General features: G+C 50.1%; 2 protein-coding genes across 2 annotated transcripts in view; both read left to right on the forward strand.

Annotated features, from left to right (window-relative positions):
- Positions 1 to 13424, forward strand: part of FAM117A (family with sequence similarity 117 member A) — a 42453-nt gene extending 29029 nt beyond the window's left edge. The window contains exons 3-8 of the mRNA XM_018064905.1: positions 4072 to 4167; positions 6095 to 6205; positions 6590 to 6724; positions 7850 to 8051; positions 9200 to 9350; positions 12174 to 13424. Coding sequence (XP_017920394.1) covers positions 4072 to 4167; positions 6095 to 6205; positions 6590 to 6724; positions 7850 to 8051; positions 9200 to 9350; positions 12174 to 12474 — 996 coding nt within the window. The 3' untranslated portion in view covers positions 12475 to 13424. The remainder of the gene's footprint in view (positions 1 to 4071; positions 4168 to 6094; positions 6206 to 6589; positions 6725 to 7849; positions 8052 to 9199; positions 9351 to 12173) is intronic.
- SLC35B1 (solute carrier family 35 member B1) lies at positions 15691 to 22513 on the forward strand. Its single transcript, XM_005693686.3, has 9 exons — positions 15691 to 15916; positions 16662 to 16765; positions 17335 to 17465; positions 17756 to 17786; positions 18373 to 18530; positions 20298 to 20424; positions 21191 to 21297; positions 21451 to 21604; positions 22260 to 22513. Exons 1-9 carry the CDS (start codon positions 15714 to 15716, stop codon positions 22310 to 22312), a joined length of 1068 nt encoding a protein of 355 aa, XP_005693743.2. The 5' UTR covers positions 15691 to 15713; the 3' UTR covers positions 22313 to 22513.

Below are 22945 nucleotides of genomic sequence, written 5' to 3' on the forward strand. Positions count from 1 at the left end.
CCCTCTTGTTAGATCAGGCTGCTGTTTGGAAAGCTGTCCTCACCCTAATCCAGTTTTCCTACATGTTGCTCCGAGACTTCAGAGTCCCAGGCAAAGCTTCCTTGGTCTAACTCACATCAGTTTTGCATAATCCAAGCATCATTGCATAGTTGGCTGATGCCACTCCTGACCAGTGAGTAGCCTTGCTTCTCTCTCAGCTGCTCCCCAAGGCCAGGGTGTTAAAATAAATCTGTTCCAGTGTGTGAGTCCCTTTGACAAACACGACTGGCCTGCTGAGCTCAAGCTTTATCCTGCTTCCAGAAGACCATCTGGAACAGCTACTTACGGTGCTGTCACACAGCCTGGCTTGACCCCTGTTGTGCCATAAAGGGTCGCTTTTTGAAGAGTAGCCTTCCTTAGCCTTGACTTTTCTGTGCTCCAAGGAGACCCTGGACTAGATGCCTGGGCTGAGACCCAAGAGGAGGAGCCTGTCTACCCAGGAGCACTGGAAATAAGGCAAAGGCATGGTCCCTCTCTTGATGCTCCCAGTTCAGTTGGAGTGGCCAGTGCCCACACCTGTGCACATGCCTGCCTGAAGAATACTCCAGGTCAGTGTGTAAGCAGCATCAAACCCAGCATAACCTACTGTATTAGGTTCCTGAGGCTGAGGTAACAAATCACCTCAAACTTAGTGGCTTAAAATGATGGAAGTTTATTGTCATAGTTCTGAAAGTCAAAAGTCTGAATTCCATTCCACTGGGCCAAGATCGAGGTGTTGGCTGGGCTCTGCTCTCTCTGGAGGCTCTCTGGGAGACCCATTCCTTGCATCTTCCAGCTTCTGGTGGCTGCCAGCATCCTTTGGCTTGTGGCAACATCACTCCACTCTGCCTGCGTGGTCACATCTTCTTCTGTGAGTATCTGTTTCCCTCTTATGAGGACACTTCTAATGGCATTAGGGCCCACCAGGATAAACTTCCCATCTCCAGAGCCTTAACTTAATTGCATCTGCAAACACTGTCCCATATAAGGTAACAGTAACAGGCCCCAGGGATTAGGACCTGATTTCCTTGGGGGGCCATTTTCAATCTGTCACGCCTACTGATGTCGCCTACTACTTTACCCCTTGCTCACTCTACCCGAGCCACACCGACCTCCTGTCATTCACAAACCTGCCAGACTGGCTCCTGCTTCGGGACCTTGGACTTGCTGTTCCCTCCATGTGGGTCACTGTCACCTGTGATATCTATATGGCTCACTCCTCATCTCCTTCATGTTTTCATCAGATTCTCCCTTTTCAACGAGGACTTCCTTGACATTTAAAGTCATGTTCCCCAACCTAACATTCCTATCCTCTTTCTTTAAAAAAAAATTTTTTTTATTTACCTTTGGCTGCACTGGATCTTTGTTGCCACTCACGGGCTTTCTCTAATTGTGGCAAGTGGGGACAACGCTCTAGTTGTGATATTGAGTGGGCTTTGACTTCTCTTGTGGAGCACGGGGCCTCTAGGCACACAGGCTCAGTTGTTGTGGTACACTGGTTTATTTGCTCTGAGGCATGTGGGATCTTCCCAAACCTGGGAATCGAACCCATGTTCCCCGCATTGGCAGGTGGATTTTTAATCACTAGAGCCCCAGGGAAGTCCCTCCTATCTCCTGTCTTTGCTGTATTTTTCTCTTTTACCTATCACTGTTTAAACTGAGCCTCCAACTAGAATGTACCCTCAAAGGAGATGAGAATTTTTGTCATTTCATGTGTTGTTATATCCCCAGCACCTGGAATAGTACCTGATACACAGTTTGCATTCAGTAACTCTTTGCTGAATGCACCTGTGATATGTGCCCTGAACCCACATGATCAGAGAAGATGCAGAGGGTGGCAGCAGGCCACATGAGGTGGACAGTTAAGAAGGGCTCCCTGATGGGGAGGCTGGAAAGAGCTGGTAGAGCGCGTGTAGTTGGGGACGCCAGGCTTAGAGGTCAAGGGATAAGGAAAGACAAAGGAGATGGAGCTACATTTGTCTGTATGACAGAGAGCCCGGGGTGGAGGGTGAGATGGTGATGCCTGAGGCGAGGGGTGGGTGTTCAGGCAAAGCGATGGCACAGCTTACAGAGTAGGCACCAGTTGCCTGGAGATGCTGCTGAGCAGACTGAGGTGCGGTGGACTGAGAGAGGAGAGTCTCCCAGCTGCCGTGAGTTTTCACCTCCCTTCTAGCCTCTAGCGCTGGCCTACACTTCTCCTTCCACCCCCTCACATACCTCAGAAGAAAGAGGCAGTTGAAAAGTTCTCAGGAGATGTTAGTAGACCCGAGGACAAGCCTGAAGGTGGCTGATTCACCGCCTTCTCACCACCCACCTGTGGGTGCAATGTCTTCCCAGAGGAGGAGAAACAGGCAGCACCTTAGCCTTTGTTGCCCCTCCTCTGCAGCCTCTGCCACCTTTCCAGGGACAGCAAGCTTGAGTGGAGCTCAGCTCTAATGAGCAGACCTAGTTATGTATCGGCTTGGCTTGGAGCCCTGGTGAGGAGGAACGTTTGTGCATCTGCCCAGCTCAGGGGCTATGGGAGAGGGGGCTTCTCCTCTCTTTTCAGTATATGCAGTGGTGGGGATTTTCTGAGGCTATGTCCGCCAATACTCTGATGGGCATTTGGAAGTAAGACCGGCTGCTTGGTTTCCCCTGTCAGAGCCAGCTCCACCTCCAGGCTTTGGGGTACAGCCTGATGTCAGCCTTCTGCAGAAGAAGGGATGGTGGGGATGCATCTCTGGAGGGTCCCCCTTGTGCTAGTCTCAGGGAAAGGAGTCGGGGCAGTCATCTCACCCTGGCTGTCTTGCACAGCCCAGCAGAGTTCCTGATGGGTGGGCAGCTGGGAGAAGGAAGAGGCAGGGAGGCTCGGCCCCCTGTGGCCCTTCTCCTGCAGCTGTCGTGCAGGGCAGCCTGCTCCCATAGCCCCACTCAGGCTGCCCCGACTGAGCTCTTCTTAACAGCTGTTGGGTGGTGAGTTGTTGGGCTTTTTCCCTCTTATCCTCCCCCTTTTCTGTTTGCAACAACCTCTCGGGAGAGGTCAGCAGATCTGTTGGAGGAGACGGTTCCCAGGCCCTCATGGTTTTGGCAGCTTGTACAAAGAAGTTAGAGAGGAACTGGTTCCACTGGAGCCTCCCCCTTGGGCCCTCCCTTGGAATGGAAGTAGGGATGCTGGCGGGGGAGATGACCATGTCCTCCTCTGCCTCATGCTCAGAGTCAACAGCTTCCCCCACTCCAGCAGGGGCTCAGGAAGTGGGTCTACAACTGCCCCTGCCTCCATCCTGGGTCCTCTGTCTTCTGCGCAGCGGGGGAGGAAGAATGGCGGATTGAGAGCCTGGTTCTCACAGTGGCAGAGCAGGGCCTAGGAGGAGGAGCTGCGATAAAGCCAAGAGAGGTCAGGCGTCTGAGCCGACTTCAGAATTCTGGCTCCTCGCTTTGTGAAAATCCCTCCTGTCATGTATTCGGGGGGACACTGGGGCCCCCAACACTCTGTGGACAGGGAAATATCACAGAACAAGCTTGAGGCACTGCGCTGCAAGAAGTCTGCTTCAGTCCAGGATGGAGAGCAGGGCATCTCTGTTGAGCTTTTTCCTGTCTTACCAATTAATGACTCCTTAATGGGGTCTCATCTGGTAACTTGTTTTCATTAGACTCACAGGAACCTGGGCCCATACTGGGCTCTTAGATGGGGAGGGAATTGGGGATGCCAGTGGTTCCCTGAACTCAAGCTCCTTTGGACCTGGTTGGGATAGAGAGGGACAAAACTGGTCCTCACTGCTGGGGAGAAGCACCTGGACTTTCTGGGGCTGTAATCCATGTGCAAAAGTCTTAAGAGAGTAAAGAGCAGGTTGTCCTCATTGGCTCATCAGGGACAGTTTCCTGGCGGACATGGGAAGAGGCAGTGCAGGTGGAGAAGCCTGAAAGAATAAGAGGGGCTGGCGGCATCCTGGGGGTCGATGTGCAGGTGAGAGAAGACCACCCAGAGCCACCACCTCTGTCCTGAAAATGGTGTGTCTGCTTCCCCAGGGCTCATTTGAGGAGCTGAGCTGTCTCACTGGGTTTCTCTCCCTGCAGACCCCCCTATCCTGGCAAGAGCTTGAAGGCGAGCGGGCCATCTCCTGCACACACAAGCGCTCAGCATCCTGGGGCAGCACAGACCACCGGAAAGAGGTAACCGCCCCCTTTGATGCCCCGGCCAGGGTAGCTGCCTCTTGTCTCCCCCTAGCACCATCTGCTCCAAAGTGGACCCACGTTTTCAGTCTCACCCGCCTCGATCTAGCCTTTTCCTGATGAGTTGGCATCTTTGTAGCTGCCTCCCAGCCTCCTGGTGGCCTGGATTTATGAGCCTAGGCCCTCCTGTAGGCAGGGGCTTGGCCCGGACCTACTGCTGCCCTCCAACAGACAAGCTCAGGGTGGGGGTGGCCATTGTTCTCACTTCACTTTGAGGTTGCATCCAGATAAGCAGTTCAGAGACCAGAGAGACAGAGAACGAGTTTTCTGGGAATTGGAAGCCTCCAACCTCACTACTTAACCACTCATCCAGCCTTATTTTTAAAAGCAGAGAAAAATAGTGAAAATAGTGATATGTTCCCAAACACTCCTTCCTGGCCCTCCCTCCCTCTCATGAGGGCCCTTGGGGTTTGAAGGTGAGGATAGAAAAAGCTATAGACTGGATTCCAAGGCTCCCAACCCAGGAGGACCAGCTTGCCAGGGGTCACCGTTTACAGGGCAGTAGCTTCTGCCCTCTTGGCTGCAAGAACAGAAGGAGAATTGTTGTTATTCAGTCACTCAGTCATGTCTGACTCTTTGCCACCCCACGGACTGCAGCACGCCAGGTTTCCCTGTCCTTCATATTCTCCCAGTAGGAGAATATGAAGTATTTAAGGCTAGTGGGAAATACAAAGTGTTTGCAATTTGTAATTATCAGAATATTTACATTAAGGATCAGTAGGTCCAGAATTACAAAGTGACTGGGATAACAGTCAGAGTTGTTGATGATGCTCCATAATTGTTACCGGATGTGAAGTTGGGACAAAAGCTGATGTTCCTTCTGGAGAGGCTGCTCCTTGCTGAGCACAGTCTCCTTTAAAATGGGGGTGGGGGGAGCTTCGCTGGTGGTCCAGTGGTTAGGAATCCTCCTTGCAATGCAAGGGACACTGGCTCCATCCCTGATCCAGGAAGATCCCCCATGCCCACAGAGCAGCTCGGCCCGTGTGCCACACTGAGCCGGCACTCTAGAGCCTTAGAGCTGCAGCCACTGAGGCCCCTGTGTCTAGAGCCCGTCTCCGCAGCAAGAGGAAGCACTGCAGCAAGAAGCCCACACGCCGCAGCAAGGAGCAGCCCCGGCTCAGGGGCCGCAGAGAGAAGAAGCCCTCGAGCAGCAGCGAAGACCCACCACAGCCCCTGCCCCCAAAACAATAATCATGATAAAACAGGGGGAAATCCTTCTATCCTTCCTGGTCCCAGGGCCTTTGAGATAGCTGTGAATGTACTTTGAGGAGTGAATGTAAAAACATCATTTCCCATTTTTATTAACAGAGTAGTTTTCCGTGCCTTTGGAATCTGAAAGACAAAAATGGTTTCAGGGTTGTATATTTTTAATTTTTTCGAACGTGAGCCACCTGTGGAATACATGGTAATTCAAAACATCCAATAATCTGGTCATATATGGTGTCTAGCTTGCCCAGTGAGCATATCATCAATTTGAACACCGCTGAAGTATTTTGAGATGGAAGACTAACTTCCGTCTTCTTTTTATGTGTTTGATGTATCCCGAGCCTTTTGGCAGGAGCCACGCCTGAGGGAGGGGCTTCCCAGGTGTCGCTAGTGGTAAAGCACCTGCCTGCCAGCGCAGGAAATGTAAGCGATGCCGGGTGTGATCCCTGGGTTGGGAAGATCCCCTGGAGGAGGGCATGGCAACCCACTCCAGTATTCTTGCCTGGAGAGTCCCATGGACAGGGGCGCCTGGCGGGCTGCAGCGCATGGCTCGCACAGTCAGACACTCCTGAAGCGACTTGGCACACACACCTGGGAGGGAGGACCAGTGCGCCTTTGCTTTGCTTCACCTGCCGGTCCTCTCCCCTCTACTGGCCACTAGATTACCAAGTTGAAGCAACAGCTGCAGAGGACGAAGCTGAGCCGCGGTGGGAAAGAGAAGGAGCGGGGCTCCCCACTGCAAGGGGACCATGCCGTGCGGGGAGCACGGAGGGTACGTCTGTCCCCCAGCCCTCTCCCTGCCCGTCCGCCGTGGCGGGCCCCCTGGTGTGGGCAGGTGCTCTGAGCCCTTCCTCACTGCAGGGCCCGTGGCCGCATGGGTGCCGGGGAAGTTCTGAGGCAGCGTTGGAAAGGGCACATGCTGCGTGTCTCTGTCATCCCTACCCCCTGAACACTTGAGGCCGTGGTGCAGACTCTAAAAGCACACTCTGGGCCTCTCCCTTATAGAGAAAGCCCCACTGAATTGGTAACTGTCCCCAAACTCTCCTTTACCCACTTGGTTCTGCTGTGTAGACAAAACTGTTACCCGCTGGTCAGAACTGATACCTGGTTGGTGTCTGGAGGGGTTCAGTGATGGCCTTATCTGCCTCCTCCTCAGGCGTCCCCTCCCAGCTTCCCCGCAGGGTCCCCTGTCCTGAGACTCAGCCCCTGCCTGCACCGGAGCCTGGAAGGGCTCAACCAAGAGCTGGAGGAGGTGTTTGTGAAGGACCAGGGTGAAGAGGAGCTGCTGCGGGTGAGTGGGGGCCACACGCTGGGTGCACAGACAGTCACATCTTGCTGAGTCTGGACACAGGGAAGTGGGACTCGTGCTGTCTGGGGGTGCACAGGCTGTGTACCTGTCAACAGAGCAGTGTGCCACCACCACCCCATGGAAGGAACACAAATGGAGTTTATCAGACTCAAATGGACTTGACCACAGGAACAGCAGAGCTGGGTGGGTAAAGCTGGGGAGGCTTTGGGGCAGTGAGTAGAAAGAGGAGAAGGGGTTGGCAGAGAGGAGGGCCCCTGGCTGGGAGGAGCGGACTAGGTGTCACTCTTCAGCCAAAGCACCAGCTCAGTGCTCCCGGCACACTCGTCGCTGTCAGCATCACCACCACCCAGCTGTGTCTCCATTCAAGCAGCCTCGGTGCCTGAGTTACCGCTTCCCTTTCCTCCATCGCTACCTGGTCACACGGGTTCCTCCTTCATGCCCAGCTGCCTTTGTGCAGCCTTCTCCCCACCTCCACTCCCAGACGGATTATTTGCTCCCTTTTCTGCAGTCTCAGGCACATTTTTATACTGACACAGGAGAATTAGGGAATGCCAGTTGGGCAGTATTAATATAATTCTAATGGGCACACTCCTCAGTTTATGATTTACTTGCTGGTTGATTTTTAATGTGCATATATGTAGGATTTTACACACGCATACAAATTGGTGAGCTGTTGATACAAGTACCATTGAATGTTACAAAGGGAGTGTGTGTTTAACGCATGATACTGAGCTGCCCGTTTTTACTGCAGGGGACTGACAGTGTCCTGTTGGCTTGCTCCTTTTCATGCCCCCATGTGTTATTCACCTTTGTGTTCCCAGAGCCTGACACACGGGAGGCCCCTGCCCTCATGAGGCATACAGCCTAGTGGCAGCGACACATGGATGAAACCATAAAATTTGTGGTTGTAACGTGCTGTCCCTGAGGGAAAAGAACAAAGCGCTCTGATGAGGGTGGTTGGGAAAGTCAGGGAAGTGAAGAAATGGTGTCACGTGTCATGAAGAGAGGACAAGGACAGTGGCGAGGGGAGGATCCTAAGGGTCCCTGCAGCCCTGATGGCCCGAGGGGACAGGCCTGAGAGTCCCCATCCCCATTCTTCCTCGGCAGATCCTTGAAATCCCTGACGGGCACCGCGCCCCAGCTCCCTCCCAGAGCGGCAGCTGTGATCACCCCCTCCTCCTCCTGGAGCCTGGAAACCTTGCCAGCTCTCCCTCCATGCCCCTGGCATCCCCCCAGCCTTCTGGCCAGACCAGCCGTGAGGAGCACCGGGGTGCAGCCGAGGAGCTGGCATCTGTCCCCAGCGACAAAGGTAAGCTAGGGAGGCCAAGGCCGCATGGCCCATGACAAGTATGGGGTCACCTCTGTGCCCTTTCCCAACTCATCAGCTTCTGGCTGGGTACTTCTACTTACTAACCAACTAGAACATCTTCATTCTGTATGTTATATTGATCCTTGATACAGATTCTGATTTATAATTTATATGAAGCTTTTGCACTTAGAGTTTTATTTAATTCTCACTTGTAATCCACAGAAGCAATCCCTCCCACCTCCATTTTTTGGCTGAGGTCTGGCTGTAATGGAGAACCCATGAGCCCATCAAGTGTTCACTGTACCTATAACCAGGCACGCATCTCAGGGCAGGTGTGAGTGCTATAAATAAAAGAATGACTCTTGCCCAGAGTCACACAGTCTGACCCAGATCAAACCCCAGGCTTTCTCACTCCAGATCTCCACTTTGTGCTTCCGCCCTGACTGGATCACTGAGAGGACGAAACACGAGTCCCTCTTTCCTGTATGAATGCTCCTAACATTCTAACATGCAGGCATTGTTGCCTGCATCACCTGACTTGATCTCATAGCAACCCCGTCAGGTAGGCCGGTCAAAGGCATGATCTGACAATACAGAGGTGAACGGAGCGTAGAATGATAAATGCGAGATAAACACAGATAAAGTGAATATTTGAAACCTCAGCCAAGTACATTTGCTGTGTGGAAAATGAGAGGAATCTTATCCCACAAGTGGGGTGAGTAAAGATTGCTTGTCTGAGTCAGTAGAAGAGCTCTTCCTGGAAGAAGGGATAGATTTTCAAGAGCGTGGAAAGGAAGAAGCCATGGTATGTTGGCAGGCAGGGTGGTGCAGTCTTGGAAGAAGGCAGAGACACAGACGTTAGGATTCTTTTCAATCTGAGACTTGAAGTTCCGATTGCAGTCTACCTCCGGGGCATATGGAATTGGTATTAGACCAGACTTTCCCCTCAATTCAACTGTGTTTTTTTTACCCTGTATGACAGAAGCTATAATTTTGTAAGCTGCCTCAAAGATGTGTCAAGGTAGAGCATAGACAAACAACCTGGATTAACATAACCACTGCCACCCATGGTGCCATGTCTCCCAGTCCCGCCTGGGAGAGCTGAGACTCCTTTGGTGCCGCTCGACTCAGCCTTACTGTGTGTGCAGCTTCCTCTCCAGGCCACCCCACCTTCCTTGAAGATGGCAGCCCATCTCCAGTCCTTGCTTTTGCCGCCTCCCCTCGGCCCAATCACAGCTATGTCTTCAAACGGGAGCCCCCAGAAGGCTGTGAGAGAGTACGGGTGTTTGAAGAGGCCACGTGAGTACCTCAGCCAGTGGGTGGGGGTCTGGGCGTGCGAGGGAGGGACAGAGATGTTGGCTGAGCCCTGTGGTGCTCCACCAGATAGGCCCCTCTTCAGGCTCGGACTCCCTCTTGTCAGGAGACACTGTCAGCCATAGACAATCAGTACTGCAGTTTTTCCATGATCAAACTTGTTGACATTACCTCCTCTGAGCACCTAAATCTGTGCTTATCATGATCTCCATAGAAACCTGCTCTCTGCCCACATGCCAGCCACAAGCGCAGCAGGAGCTGGAGAGGAAAGAGATCTGAAACTTAAACCCTTTGTTTCTTCTGTTTTTTTTCCATCTCCAAGGAAGGTGTGAGAATTTGTTAGACCATAATGAGAGAGAGAGAGAACTTATTAGTACTTCTCTTCAGGCAGAGCTTAGAAGTGTCTCACGCCCACCGGCGCGGCCGGGGGAGCCTAAACAGCTTTCATACTACCTCTGAGTCAAATCTTCACCCTGCAGCCGCAGTGGTTCAAGTGTCATGAACTTCCCGACAGAAATTTCCAGTCCTTGCAAGTAAGGACTATGGAATATCCCCAAACCAGCCTGGACAGTTCAGTAGTCATTCTTCAATTGATGTCTTTACTACAGTCCCCTCCCATTAGCAGAGAATCCAGAGCCAAAGCTTTCCAAATGCCATGGCCCTGCTTAGCAAGAGCTGGGGAGAGAGCATATCACATTCCCTCTATCACTGTAATGTTCCTTGGGGCCATTTCACAGTGGAAGCTATGGTTTCAAATGCAGTCAGGAAGTTGAGTTATGGTGTATGAGTGGAGATTTAGCTAGGACAGGGCTTGGGGGCTTGATGGCTCTATCTGTATCCCAGATAAGGGACAGGATGACCCTTGGTAGTAGCCGGAGGTACATACATAACCCAGAGGGAGTTATGGGGGAAACTGTGGGCACTAGGGCTTTGCTCCCATCATCACTGTTGCCATTTCTCCTAGAATCCTCGGTCCTCTGGGGTAGGTGAGAGGGAAAAGGCCAGATCTTGTAGCTGAAGCAGACTCTGGACCCTGTCTCCTTCCCCAGTGCATGGTATAGTTGAGTAGTTATAGCCTGGAATTGCTTGTGACAATTAGGCTGCTGCTTGACTTTATTCTTTTGTAGGCTCTTAAGGCCAGAAGAAGGTTAAAGCCATCTCATCCAGCTTCCTGCCTCTGTCTTAACTCTTTTAAGCGAGGTGGTGAGCCATCAGTTACTTTCTAAGATAGCCTGCGACAGAAATTCTCAACTCATTGGTGTCTCTTCATTATATGAACTTTCCTGCTGGGACGTTCTTCTGTTTATTCCTTCTTCTTTCATATTTTCCTCTTCCTGGCTGCCTAGCTGGTAAGATGGCCTGGATTTCCCGGGGAGGGAATGAAGGTGTTCAGGGTCATGCTGGTTGTCATGCCCTTTGAGCGTTACTTGGTCTTCCCTCGGTCACCCTCCTGTGTGCTTGCTTACGTCGAGGGCATGCCCTCTCCTGCCCATCCCCTACCTCTTCCTAAAGTGGGATTCTTGTAAGTCCTTCTCAGTCAGGGGACACCTTGCCACTGCGGAGTTCTCTGGGACCCCAGGCTTCCAAACACACCCTGCACATGGGCCCTCACTTCCTTCCACCTTTCCTCCCACCTCCCACGCTGGGCCAACATCTGCCCTCCTCCACATGCCTTGCTCTTCTTCCTGGGTTTGGAATGATTAGAATTTAAATTAAATGGTACTGTAATTAAAATGGTAATCAGTTTATCAGGCTGTGCACTGAGTGCGTTTTTCTGTCTGTAAATGTTATACTTCAAGAAAAAGTTAGGCGATGCGAAGCTCTGGCACAGGGCTCAACTGTCTTCTCCGTGTTTGTGTTCTTGCCCGGAATCCTCACAACCAGCAGCTTCTTGGGGCTCTTCACCTGAAGCATGGCCAGACATTCTTTCGGGGGAAAGAACCTTTCTTTAATCGTATGGATTCCTTACTCTAGAACTCTCTGACCTGACCTGTTTTAATCCTTCCGTTTCCCCTACGTGATCGGCAGAGTAGGGAATCCTTTCCACGTTAGGTGAGGCAGGTTAGGCCAAGAGCACATGGTAAGTTAGAACCTAGACCTCCTGGTAAGGTCTAGCTGCTGTCCTTTCCTTTCAGCAAGGGTGTTTGAAAATCATACCTTTAAAATCTTTTCAACCTGCTCAAGAATTAGATTCTCGAGGCCAGGAGAGTTCAGCGAGGGGTCGTTTTCCTCTGAGGGACGTTTGGCAGCGTCGAGAGGCGGTTTCGGTTGTTACACATGCGGCAGTCGCGCTGCTGGCATGCAGTGGGTGGAGGCCAGGGATGCTGCCAAACGTCCCACGCCGCACAGGATAGTTCCCTGCAGGCAAGAGGTCTCCAGCTCCAAATGCCAATAATGGGGAGGCTGAGAATCTCAGCTTTAGGCTATAACAAGTCTAAGAAACTCACTTTGCTAGGATCTCTGCTTTCAGGCAAGAGGTCTGCCCCCAAAACACTGTTCACTGATGAAAATCTCTCAAATGAAACGGTCTCTCAGTCTCTTCTTCTAGAATCACAGTCAGGAAGTTCTCCTTCCTGTCTAGCTTTAATCCCTTCTGTTTTTAGCTAAAGTAGATTTCCGGTTGTTTAGCCCTGTTTCTAAAACATGGAGAGCTGAGGGGTCTACATACTGGTTGTTGCTCAGTAGCCTGTCGTGTTTTTGGTCAAGCTACCAACCAGTTGGAACAGAGACCCAGCTCCCCGACACTGTGACGCCTCTCATCCCTTCTCACTGGCTATTTGTGTTTGTGTTTCTGTCTCCATCCTCCAGGTCCCCAGGTCCTGACCTGGCCTTCCTGACTTCCTGTCCTGACAAGAACAAAGTCCATTTCAACCCAACCGGCTCGGCCTTCTGCCCCGTCAGCTTGATGAAGCCCCTCTTCCCCAGCATGGGCTTCATCTTCCGTAACTGCCCCTCAAGCCCGGGATCCCCCCTTCCCCCTGCCAGCTCCAGGCCACCGCCTCGGAAGGATCCAGAGGCCTCCAAGGCCTCCTCACTGCCCTTTGAGCCGTGGCAGCGCACCCCACCATCAGAAGAGCCTGTGCTTTTCCAGAGCTCCCTGGTGGTCTGAGGGAGCTTTACCTCCACTTTACCATGGAGACCAGTGCCTTGGTGGCAGGACCCTCCCTAGCTCCCCTGAGGTGGGGGATGAAGGAGCCCTTCCCTCTCGGCCTTTGAGCACTTTCATTTATCGTGTCAAAGCCCTGGGTCCTCTTTCTGATGAACACTGGCCCCTTCAAATGTGAGGGGACCTGCTTTGTCCACTAATAGCTGGGCAGCTCACAAGTCACACCTGTGTTCTTGCCACCTCTCTCACTTGGTGGAAAACTCACCCAGAAGGTCTTGGGTCTCCCACTCCTGGGTATGAGTCCAAAGGGCTGTGTACGGGACCCCTGTCTTTATCATGGAGTGAGCTGGCCATGGTTGAAGGAGAGGAGACACCACAGATTTCCCTCCCTCTCCTTCAGACATAGACAAGGAGACCCAAACAGATACCCCCATCCTCTCAGTCCCATCCGCATGCCACCTTCTCACTAGAGGAGCTGACCAAAGCAGCCTGAAAGGGGCATGACACTTGACCAATCCAGCTGCTGGCAGAGGGGGAACCAGGCGTTTTCCCAAGTGGCGTTTTCATCTCGCTTTCACCCTAAGATTGTCTTAAGTAGCAGCCCAGCCTGCCCAGCCCCAGGTGGGTCATGGGGGAGAGGGAGAGCTGGCATTCCTCTGGGTGGCAAGTGGCGACTCTCCACCCTCCACCTTCCCCAGGACTGGGTTGGATTAGGAAAATGCCTATTTTTCTTGTATCGATGTAGAAACTCTATTTTCTCCCAAAGACACTATTTTTGCAGCTGTTTGAAGTTTGTATATTTTCCGTACTGCAGAGCTTACACAAAATTGAAGAAGAATGTTAATGTTCAAGTTTTATTATCCTGTGTTTAGAAGGTTTTTTTTTGTTTTTGTTTTTTTTTTGCAGATCTTGGTGTTAATAGACCAAATAAATAAGTATTCCCAGCAGCTTGACTTTCTGTTAAATATTTTGGGGGTGAGGGAGCAGGATGGAGATTGAGGGTATCATTAATCACTTCATCCTTGTCTTCAAGAGGAGTCTTTACTTAACACAAGATGTTGGGTGGATGGGTCCAAAGTCTGTGTCCTCAGGACAGCAGACTTGCCATGGACATATAAACAGTGCAGCCAGAGAAGGGATGTCCTGAATGAAGAGTGCAGTGGATGAGGGGTGAAGGAGTTAGTGCGGGAAGTCATCCTTTCTTGGGTGAGTCTGGGAAAACACCCTAATAGAGAGTGGATTTTACCTGGGAAATGAGGGCGACCAAGGGGAAACGGGTTGGCAATTTACAAGACAAGGGAATGGCATTCAGATTGAATCTCTGGGCACAGTTTTAGGGAAGCTTTAGCTCCTTCTTTTCACATGAGTGTTCTTTTCACATGAGTGAGCACCCACAACACAGATAGCAGAAGAAACTGTTCTGGTCCTTTTGCAGCCTATCAGCTTTATAGTGCCCCACCTGTAAGAGCTTTGTGGGGGAAATGAGAATAACCAACCCACAATTCTGTTAGTGATTTGCAATTTACAAAGCATTTTCACAAAAGACATTATCCCCATTGTATGGGTAAAAAGTTGACTACCTTAAGGGCAGTCATAATAACTACAATTGCATCTATCTCATAAAATCTCAAAACAAACCAGGCTATCCCAGCTACCATGAATTAGCTAGGTAGGCAACAGATACACTATAAAATGCTTTACCTAAAAGGTCACTGAAATATCATAAACCATCTGCTGTGGAAAATCCCACTGTACTAATGAGGGAAGGACAAATGGGAGCTAGGATTGGGAACCAGATCATTTGATTCCAGCGCCCATTCTTCTAACCACAGTACTCTCCCAGTCGTTATATTTCCATTAATTTCAACTGAGGAAACGACTCAGAGGTCAAATGAATTGTTTGAAGTCCCAGATAGGAAAAAGGCAGAGCTGGGACTGGAACCCTAGTTCGGTGCCCTGGGATCATCAGCTAATTCAGTAGAGGAAGCCACTGGGCAAAAGAGCAAAAGTGTGGGGGTCCCCCTCCCCAATTAATATAAAGAAGACAGAGTTGGGGACAGACCCTACTTCTACTTCTTGCCCCTCCCCTGAAAGATGTTTGGCCTACCCCCAAAGTCTTAGTGAGTCAGGCCCAGAGGGATGGGTGTGGTGCTGCCCCGAGTTTCCTTCCTTTGCCTGAGGCTGTGCCAGAGGAGTAGGCTGCTGGAAAGGGAGAAGGAGCTTCTACCCAGAGAGCAGCCCAGAGTCCAATGACTACTGTGGGGCTTGAGGCTGGTAGTGCCAAGCCCTGGGGTTAGTCCACCCTTAGCTCCTGGTGTCATTAAGTGGGGGCCCAATAAAGAGTTTATTAATGCAGGAGGGTTTGCTCCCTTGGTGAGTTGTAAGACCCTGAAGAAAATCCACTTAAGCAAGCTTCCATTTCCATCTCCACATGTGAGGAATAAGATCAGAGTTGAGAACAAGTCATGACTAATAAATACCTTAAACTTGCACAGCACACTTTTACAGTTTATAAAACACTTTCACCAAGCTCAGCTCATTTGATCCTCAACAGTCAAGAGGTGACAAAGTGGCTATTACTAATTCCTATGGACTATATATATAGATTAGGAAAACTGTAGCTCGGCATTTAGGTGACACGCACAGGTTACCCTGCCTTCAAGTGACAGAGCTGAGACAAGAGCCCTGCCGCCCTTGGGAGCCTTGTGATGTGCTCTAGGAGGAGGATGGCTCCCCAAAGACAGGCCTTCTGGTAAAGAGGGTAGAGTCGGGGACACTGGGGCCCCCGCTAGGGGGCGCTAAGGTTACATTGACAGTTTCCGGGAGTTAGGACCCAGCAGAAGCCTGACAGCCGACCGGGAAAAAGGCTATTCGATTTGCTCGGCCGGCGTACTCCTCCTTCCCACCCACCTGTCTGTCTTTGCACAGCGTAGCCAATTGGTTACCTCCACATCCTTATACGTCATCATTCCACGTCCGCGTATCGCCTAGGCCATCCCGTCGCGCTCCGGGTCGCAGTTGTCCTCGGAGTTGCCTGATTGGAAAGTCTCGAGGGCGAGGGGTTGCCCTCGATTCAGCTGGCTCCCCTGGCCATCAGGGACGAGGCCAAGGCTCCAGGGTGGGTCTCCTTTCCTTGGAAGCGGGTTCTGGGTTTTGAGGAGTTTTCCCCTCGGTGCTCCTGAGCTGGCAGTTCCAGCGGTGGCTGCTGGGGCCCTCCTCAGCGGCGGTCTCATGCAGCTCCTATGAGGCCCCTGTCGCCGGTCGGCGATGTCCGACTGGACTTGTCACCGCCGCCGCTGCCGGCTGTGAGCGGGTCTCCGGTTGGGTCCTCCGGGCGTCTCATGGCCGCTAGCAGCTCCCTGGTGCCTGACCGGCTGCGTCTGCCGCTCTGCTTCCTCGGTGTCTTTGTCTGCTATTTCTACTATGGGATCCTGCAGGAAAAGATGTGAGCGGATCCCCGGGGTGGGAACGCTGACCCCCGCCACCGCACACCACCCGCGCCCCGCCCGCTCAGTCCTGCCGTGTCTCCCCAGCCTGCGGTCAGGTTCAGGTTCGCGGTCCTCTCGCGTCTAGCCCCAGTGTTCCCTTTGGCCCCTTCTGCTCTCCCAGCATCCTGACCCCTTTGCTGCTAAACCTCCCAAGGGTTATACAAAACGCGAAAGTTGGTTCCTAGATTCTTGGGAGGTGGTTATTTTTCTTCCCTTAATTGATGTTTTTCCTGTTGGTTCTAAAGGAATGGGTTTTACAGACTTAGGTTTCCATGACCTGTGCTGGGCTGTCCTTCGAACGCCTATATTCTTGCAGGTTGCTGATTACTTCGCCCCCGGCCCTGCCCCGGTGTACGTCGTTTCACCAATATTTCACGTTTCATTCAGCTCCATCCTGTATGGATATGTGTACACACACACACACACAATTTTTCACGTTTCCTTCAGCACCATCCTGTACGGATATGTGTGTACACACAGAGAGTTTGTTTCATTCGGCTCTCTGATTAGCAGCCTGGAGTATCTAGTTTCTAGCTCCAGTAAAATTGGCTCCTGTTGTAAATGTGCCCGGTGATCCTTACCAAACTTTCCCTTAAGTCTAGAGAAGCAAAACAATTTCAAAGCGTTCAGTGGCTCTGGATTGCTAGAGGACCCTGAGGGAAGTATATTAATTGGTCTCTTTCCCATGCATTTTATTCTTAGAACAAGAGGAAAGTATGGGGAGGGAGCCAAGCAGGAGACCTTCACTTTTGCCTTAACTTTGGTCTTCATCCAATGTGTGGTCAATGCTGTGTTTGCCAAGATCTGTGAGTACTTAGATAATAATCTGTTTTGTGTCCCCTTCCCTATGTATCCTAGGCATTAGGTCTAACTTTCAAGACCCTCAGCCCCTTTAGTGCTAACAACCTCTCTATTAAACTTATAAAATTAGTGGCTTTGGAAAAAGGTGGAATTCTGTTTCCTTAAACTAAATCAATTTCTCAGTCAGAAATGTGCAGAGAATGGATCTGTATTCCGGATCCCCATGAGAATATGTAAAACTTTTTTCTTTGTCTTTTTGGTTTTCCTTTTTGTGTCAGCTCTCTTTGTTCCCCAGGGGCTAGCAGCAGGGCTGACTGGTCCCTTGATCTGAATGAACATCCACCCCCCCACCCCCCACCACTGCCCTGCATGAGGTCTTGTGTTAGGTTTAGATGGGGTTGGAGAATTGGAGAATCTTCAGAGATTTCCCAGTCTAAGAGGACGGAAATAGTTCTGTCTAAGTACTTCTCATCTTATTTGACAGATAAATTCCTTTCATGTGCCTTTGACTTTTGCTCAGTGGTCCATCCTAGCCCCACCAACTTTCTATGTTTTTTCTTTTGTCTTCTCCCAGTGATCCAGTTTTTCGACACTGCCAGAGTGGATCGTACTCGGAGCTGGCTCTATGCTGCATGTTCTGTCTCCTATCTGGGTGCTATGGTCTCCAGCAACTCAGCACTACAGTTTGTCAACTACCCAACTCAGGTGAAACCTCAGGGTGGGGTGAGGGTTGGCTCAGAAGTTCAAAAGGATGAAAGATTCTTCCCTCAGGTCTGTGACTTAAATAAAAGGAGAATGTGTCTGGGAAATTAAGAGTGTGAAGAGCCACAGATCTGACATTTAGTGATGGTGGGTGGGCGGTGATAGAGCCCATTTCTGAGGCTACAGCCTCTGGTGCAGGCCCCATGCTAATTTACTCATCTTATGTAGCACCTAGTTTAGTACCTGGCATGTCAAAGAAGCTCAGAAATTATTTTTGCTCAATTTAATTTCAGGTCCTTGGTAAATCCTGCAAGCCCATCCCAGGTAAGCAGAAGAAGATGGTCGCCGTCATCCATCCTCAGTCTTCCTGGAGTGAGCTTGAGCCCCCTCTGCTAGGGCTGTATTCCTCTGAGCTTTGTCATCTCACCATTGCTCTCTATAGGGACTTCCCTGCATCCCTTCCTCCTGCCCATCCTGTCATCTGTATCACTTCCTGTTGTGTTGGGTGTTCATTAGCTGGTAATCCTCACTGTGAGCTAGAAGCTGACCTCATCTGCTTCACATGGTCAAGTCATTTTGGTGGCCTACATTGTCATTAGCTACCCTAAATCCCATTTGATCATCAGTTTCCTTATTCTCAATTTCTCACTCTTCCCTACTGCCCCACCTTTGCCAGGTTCCTTCTTGGAGCCTTTGTTCTCTACGTTTCTCGGCTTTATATTCTTCATTCAGTCTTGTTGCACCGTCATCTCTACGTAGGTGCTAGTCTTGCTGTCTCCTCTTTTTGTCCTCTGTCAGCTCTCCTTCTCAGACATTCTTTTTTCCCCACGAGTCTTTGGCTCCTAGGAGATTATTGGTCTCAACAGTGCCTATGGGTGCCTGAATTTTCCACCCTGTTTCTTCCCTGTAGTCATGCTCCTTGGAGTGACCCTCTTGAAGAAGAAGTACCCAATGGCCAAGTACCTGTGTGTGTTGCTAATTGTGGCTGGAGTGGCCCTTTTCATGTACAAACCCAAAAAAGTAGTCGGGATAGAAGAACACACAATTGGCTATGGAGAGCTGCTCCTGGTATGTAATCCTGTTGGGAAAGGAAGCCTTTTCCAGTAATCTTCATAGGAATATCCACCCCCGGCACATACAGAAGGCCAGTTAAGTTTTGAGAGAGATAAGTGATGTTTCTTACTCCCCATTTCTGGTCTTTGTCTCTTGCTGCAGGGTCCTTGGCTCTGCTGAGGCTGTAGTGGGGAGCCTAGAATATTTCAAAACAGTTCAGCTCTCCTTCTGGAGAAGAGATAACTCTGAGGCCCGTGTCTAAATGCTGCTGTGAGGTCCCTGAGACCTGAGAGTAAAGAGGAAAGGAGTAGTATGTTTCTCACTGTGGGTTTCCAAGAAACCTGGAAGCCAGAGTTTAAAATAATACTGTATAGCCAGTTAAGCCAACCATGTTCTTTTCCCCATGGGGCCCACTGTGCAGTGGTTGCAAACAGCAGCCTCCTTGGTAGCCTGTTGCCTGTACAGATTGCCCTAAGGGACCTTGGAGATAACTCTGGCCAGTGGACATTCATGACTGGCATGCTGTCCCCAGTCTAGGCTCCAGACAGGTATGCGTGGTGCCTTTGGAAAGCCTAGGGCGCAGTGGCCAGAGCCCACTTTGGCCAAGTTATAAGGTCTATTCACACCAAGCTGCAGAACAAGGGGCATATGATTGAGGCCCTCCACAGGGCCAAGTTCAGTTCCTGGCCACCAGAAGATCCACATCGCCAAGAAGTAGGGATTTACTAAGTTTCACGCAGATGAATTTGAAACCATGGTGGCAGAAAAGCGGCTCATCCCAGATGGCTGTAGGGTCAAATACATCCCTAATCGTGGTCCTCTGGACACATGGCGGGCCCTGCACTCATGAGGGTGCTGTCCCCTCCTTCCTCCTGCCCACCAATAAATCCTACTTTCCTGTCAAAAAATAATAATACTATAGTAGCTATTGCTGACTAGGTATTAGGTACTGTTCCAAGTGTTCTACATGAAAACTAGTTAAATTTTTACAATAACTTCATAACTTAGATAGTATTAATCTCCATTTTACAGATGAAGAAAATGAGGCAAAGAAAAGTTAAGTCATTTGCCCATGGCCATATGGCTGTTAATTGGAAGAATTAGTGGACTAACATGGGCTTCCCAGGTGGCGCTAGGGGTAGAAAACCCGCCTGCCAATGCAGGTTAGATGTAACAGACACAGGTTCAATCCCTGGGTTGAAAAGATCCCCTGGAGTAGGAAATGGCAACCCACTCCAGTATTCTTGCCTGGGAAATCCCATGGACAGAGGAGCCTGGCAGGCTACAGTCCATGGGGTCCCAAGGAGTTGACATGACTGAACAAATTTTGTCCAATGTTGCCCTGGATTCTAATCCGGCAATATGACCACAGAATCCACAGAATCGGAGCACTGGACTCCCAAGCCAGGAGGCTAACATGCTGGGGTTAGATTTCCTCTCTCCACCTTTAGTGGAAGAATGTGTGTGGCTCACCACGGCCTCTTCTAGGCCCCTGCATGCCAAGCTTCATGGCATTGCATTGAGAAGTGTTAGGCTTCCTGCCCTGCTCTGATCACATTACACCTGTGTGGCTCAGATCACCTGTCCTTCCGGTGCTGGGGGCAGCAGGGAGCTCACGAGGTTTCTTGCCCTCTGCTTGTGGGCAAACGGCAGCGTTTTGTTTTGAGGACTCTGTCTTAAGGCAGCGGCTTTCTGAGGGATCTCAGAAAAGTGAGAGGTCTGTTTCCTGAGTTAGGGAGGGCCCCAGTGGCCTGACTGCAGGCTGTACTCTTTCTTTCCCAGCTCTTGTCTCTAACCCTGGATGGACTGACTGGTGTTTCCCAGGACCACATGCGAGCTCACTACCAAACAGGCTCCAACCACATGATGCTGAACATCAACCTTTGGTCGACACTGCTGCTGGGAGCTGGTAAGGAGTGGTTCTGCTTTTCTTTCCATGTATCAGCAGAGGGCAGACTGCCTTCATCCACTTAATCTCTAGCTCTGGTGCCAGCTATGCTCTTTGCCTAGGCCAAAGGTCAGCCTCTGTTCTCAGATGCCATATTGTCCAAGCCCTTGAGAAGCCGTCTTAGAGAAACTTGCACCAGTCAGCTCTGCTTGCTGCTTGTACTGGCACAATCAGGAATACATCTGTGTCAGGTGTCATGGGAAGACGCACAGTAGTAAAATGCAGGGGTGCCCTGGGAACTCAACCTTCTCTGAGGTAGATGAGACAGTCTGTGGTGAATACTGAAGATGTATTCAAACATGGATGTGTTTGCTTTTAAATCAGTGCTTTCTAACTTTTTTCCCAAATCTGGCCACACACACGGAGTATTTTTCATACAGTATGCTAGGGTTAACAGAGGAGGCTGCTGATGGCTGGAATTGGCTAGTACTTGGGGCTGCCTTGAGCTAGGGATGTGTGGATCAGTATCTTCACAGCATCTGAGGTTTGCTTCTTCCCATCACTTTGACAGAAGTAACTCATTAACTTCTAAGTATTTCCCAGAAGAGTCTTTAGTTAGTTTCTCTATTCAGAAAAATAGGAGATGCTTGATGGGACAATACAAACTCACACCATACATCTTCCCTTGCCCTACCCTCCGTCAGAGTGCTTTTGCAGGCCTCTGCAGGTTTATGCATGAGTCTGGGCACGCAGGAGGCACCATTCATCTTTGGATGTGTTTTTCTAGGAATCCTGTTCACCGGGGAGCTCTGGGAGTTTTTGAGCTTTGCCGAAAGGTACCCTACCATCATCTATAACATCCTCCTCTTTGGCCTGACTAGTGCCCTGGGCCAGGTGAGTGCCTTGATCGGTGATGGCTTGGCTTCTCCAAGAGAAACTGGCCTGGCTGGGAGAAGAGGGTGGCAAGATCAGCTGTGATGTCCTGTTACAGACTTTCCTTGGTAGATACCCAGGAACCAGCCTAATTGTCTTTGTGTCTTTCTCTAGAGCTTCATCTTCATGACAGTTGTGTATTTTGGTCCCCTGACCTGCTCCATCATCACCACAACTCGAAAGTTCTTCACCATTTTGGCCTCTGTGATCCTCTTCGCCAACCCCATCAGCCCCATGCAGTGGGTGGGCACCGTGCTGGTGTTCTTGGGTAAGTTACATCCAGAGCATGCAGCTCTGGGCCATACGAAGGGACTTTACTTTTTTTCCCTTAATACTTACTTGTATATTTTTGAAATGTGTTATTTTAGAGCAGACTTTTTTAAAAAAGAAGAGGAAGCATTACCTGTAATCCAGCCTTCCTAAGGAACATTTCATTTAAATGATTTCTTTCCAATGATTCTTTTTTCCCCAGACACTGAGCAGGGTAAAATTATTACACTTATTCCCTACTAATTGGCACTGCTGTGGATGAGCTGAGTCAAACTAGAAGTTTGACTCTTAAACTTCATTCAGTCTTGCTGTTATTTATTTATTTTTTTTGGCTGTACCATGGAGCACACAGGATCTTAGTTCCCCAACCAGGGATCGAACCAGTGCTCCCTGTAGTGGAACCAAGGAGTCTTAACCACTGGACTGCCCAGAAAATCCCTGCTGTATTTTATATACACATGTAATTTATCAGTATCTTGGTGATTTTTTTCATTTGATACTAGTCTCTTTTCTCTGAGGAGGTTTTATAAAACTAATGTTTGAAAATTATAGTTTTATTTAAAGCACCAATTTTGGAGACCAAGGCACACCCCACTTCCCATCCCCAGATAATTTGTAGACTTCATTTCTCCCCATGTTCTCTCTTTCCATAGGTCTTGGTCTTGATGCCAAGTTTGGGAAGGGAGCCAAGAAGACATCCCACTAGGAAGAGAGAGACTACCTCCACTCCAAGAATATTTAAGTTATTTTCTCCAACAGTGACATCTCTTGGGAAAATGGACACAATAGAGATAAAGGACTAGGTTTCAGTCTGGGTATTTTTTGTTTTTTTTTTTGTTGTTGTTGTTGTTTTTTAAAGAAGCAAAATCACATATTCTAAAAAAAGCATTTGGATTTTAACAAGAAAGAGTTGGCTATTTCTGTTCTTGACCAGGAGCACAGCCTCGCACAAAGAAAGAGAGAAAGAGAAGAGGCAGAGCTTGGTGTTCATGACCCAGGCTGCTCCCACGTGGGTGTGGTTAACCTGGCTGGGTGGCTGGTTCCCCCAAGAACTGTTGCGCTTATGGCCTCTATTCCCACAGGCAAAGGTCTAAATATGCTAGAACAGGTAGCTGTCTATGAGAACTAGAGAATGTAAAAAGCACTTTATCTCTTAAAGCTCTGGTGGGCAAATATTTCTTAAAAAACTGCAGATATATTCTCTCCTCAAGAAAGTTCTTTTGAGGTTGAGATAAAATGAGCCCAGAGCCTCAGAGTCTGCTGCGTTTTGACATTTCCCCATTTCCTCCCCTTCAACCAAATCTCAACCAAAACGAGAGCGGAGACCCAGTGTGCATGT

Source organism: Capra hircus, chromosome 19 (assembly GCF_001704415.2).
Source record: "Capra hircus breed San Clemente chromosome 19, ASM170441v1, whole genome shotgun sequence".
Classification (NCBI taxonomy): Eukaryota; Metazoa; Chordata; class Mammalia; order Artiodactyla; family Bovidae; genus Capra; species Capra hircus.

What these genes read in the sequence shown, in the direction of transcription:
- SLC35B1 (XM_005693686.3), top strand. Translation starts at nt 15,714, where the DNA reads ATGAGGCCCCTGTCGCCGGTCGGCGATGTCCGACTGGACTTGTCACCG. An exon ending in ATCCTGCAAGCCCATCCCAG is followed by an intron (nt 17,787 to 18,372) that starts GTAAGCAGAAGA and finishes TCTTCCCTGTAG; the next exon opens with TCATGCTCCTTGGAGTGACC. An exon ending in TGACTAGTGCCCTGGGCCAG is followed by an intron (nt 21,298 to 21,450) that starts GTGAGTGCCTTG and finishes GTCTTTCTCTAG; the next exon opens with AGCTTCATCTTCATGACAGT.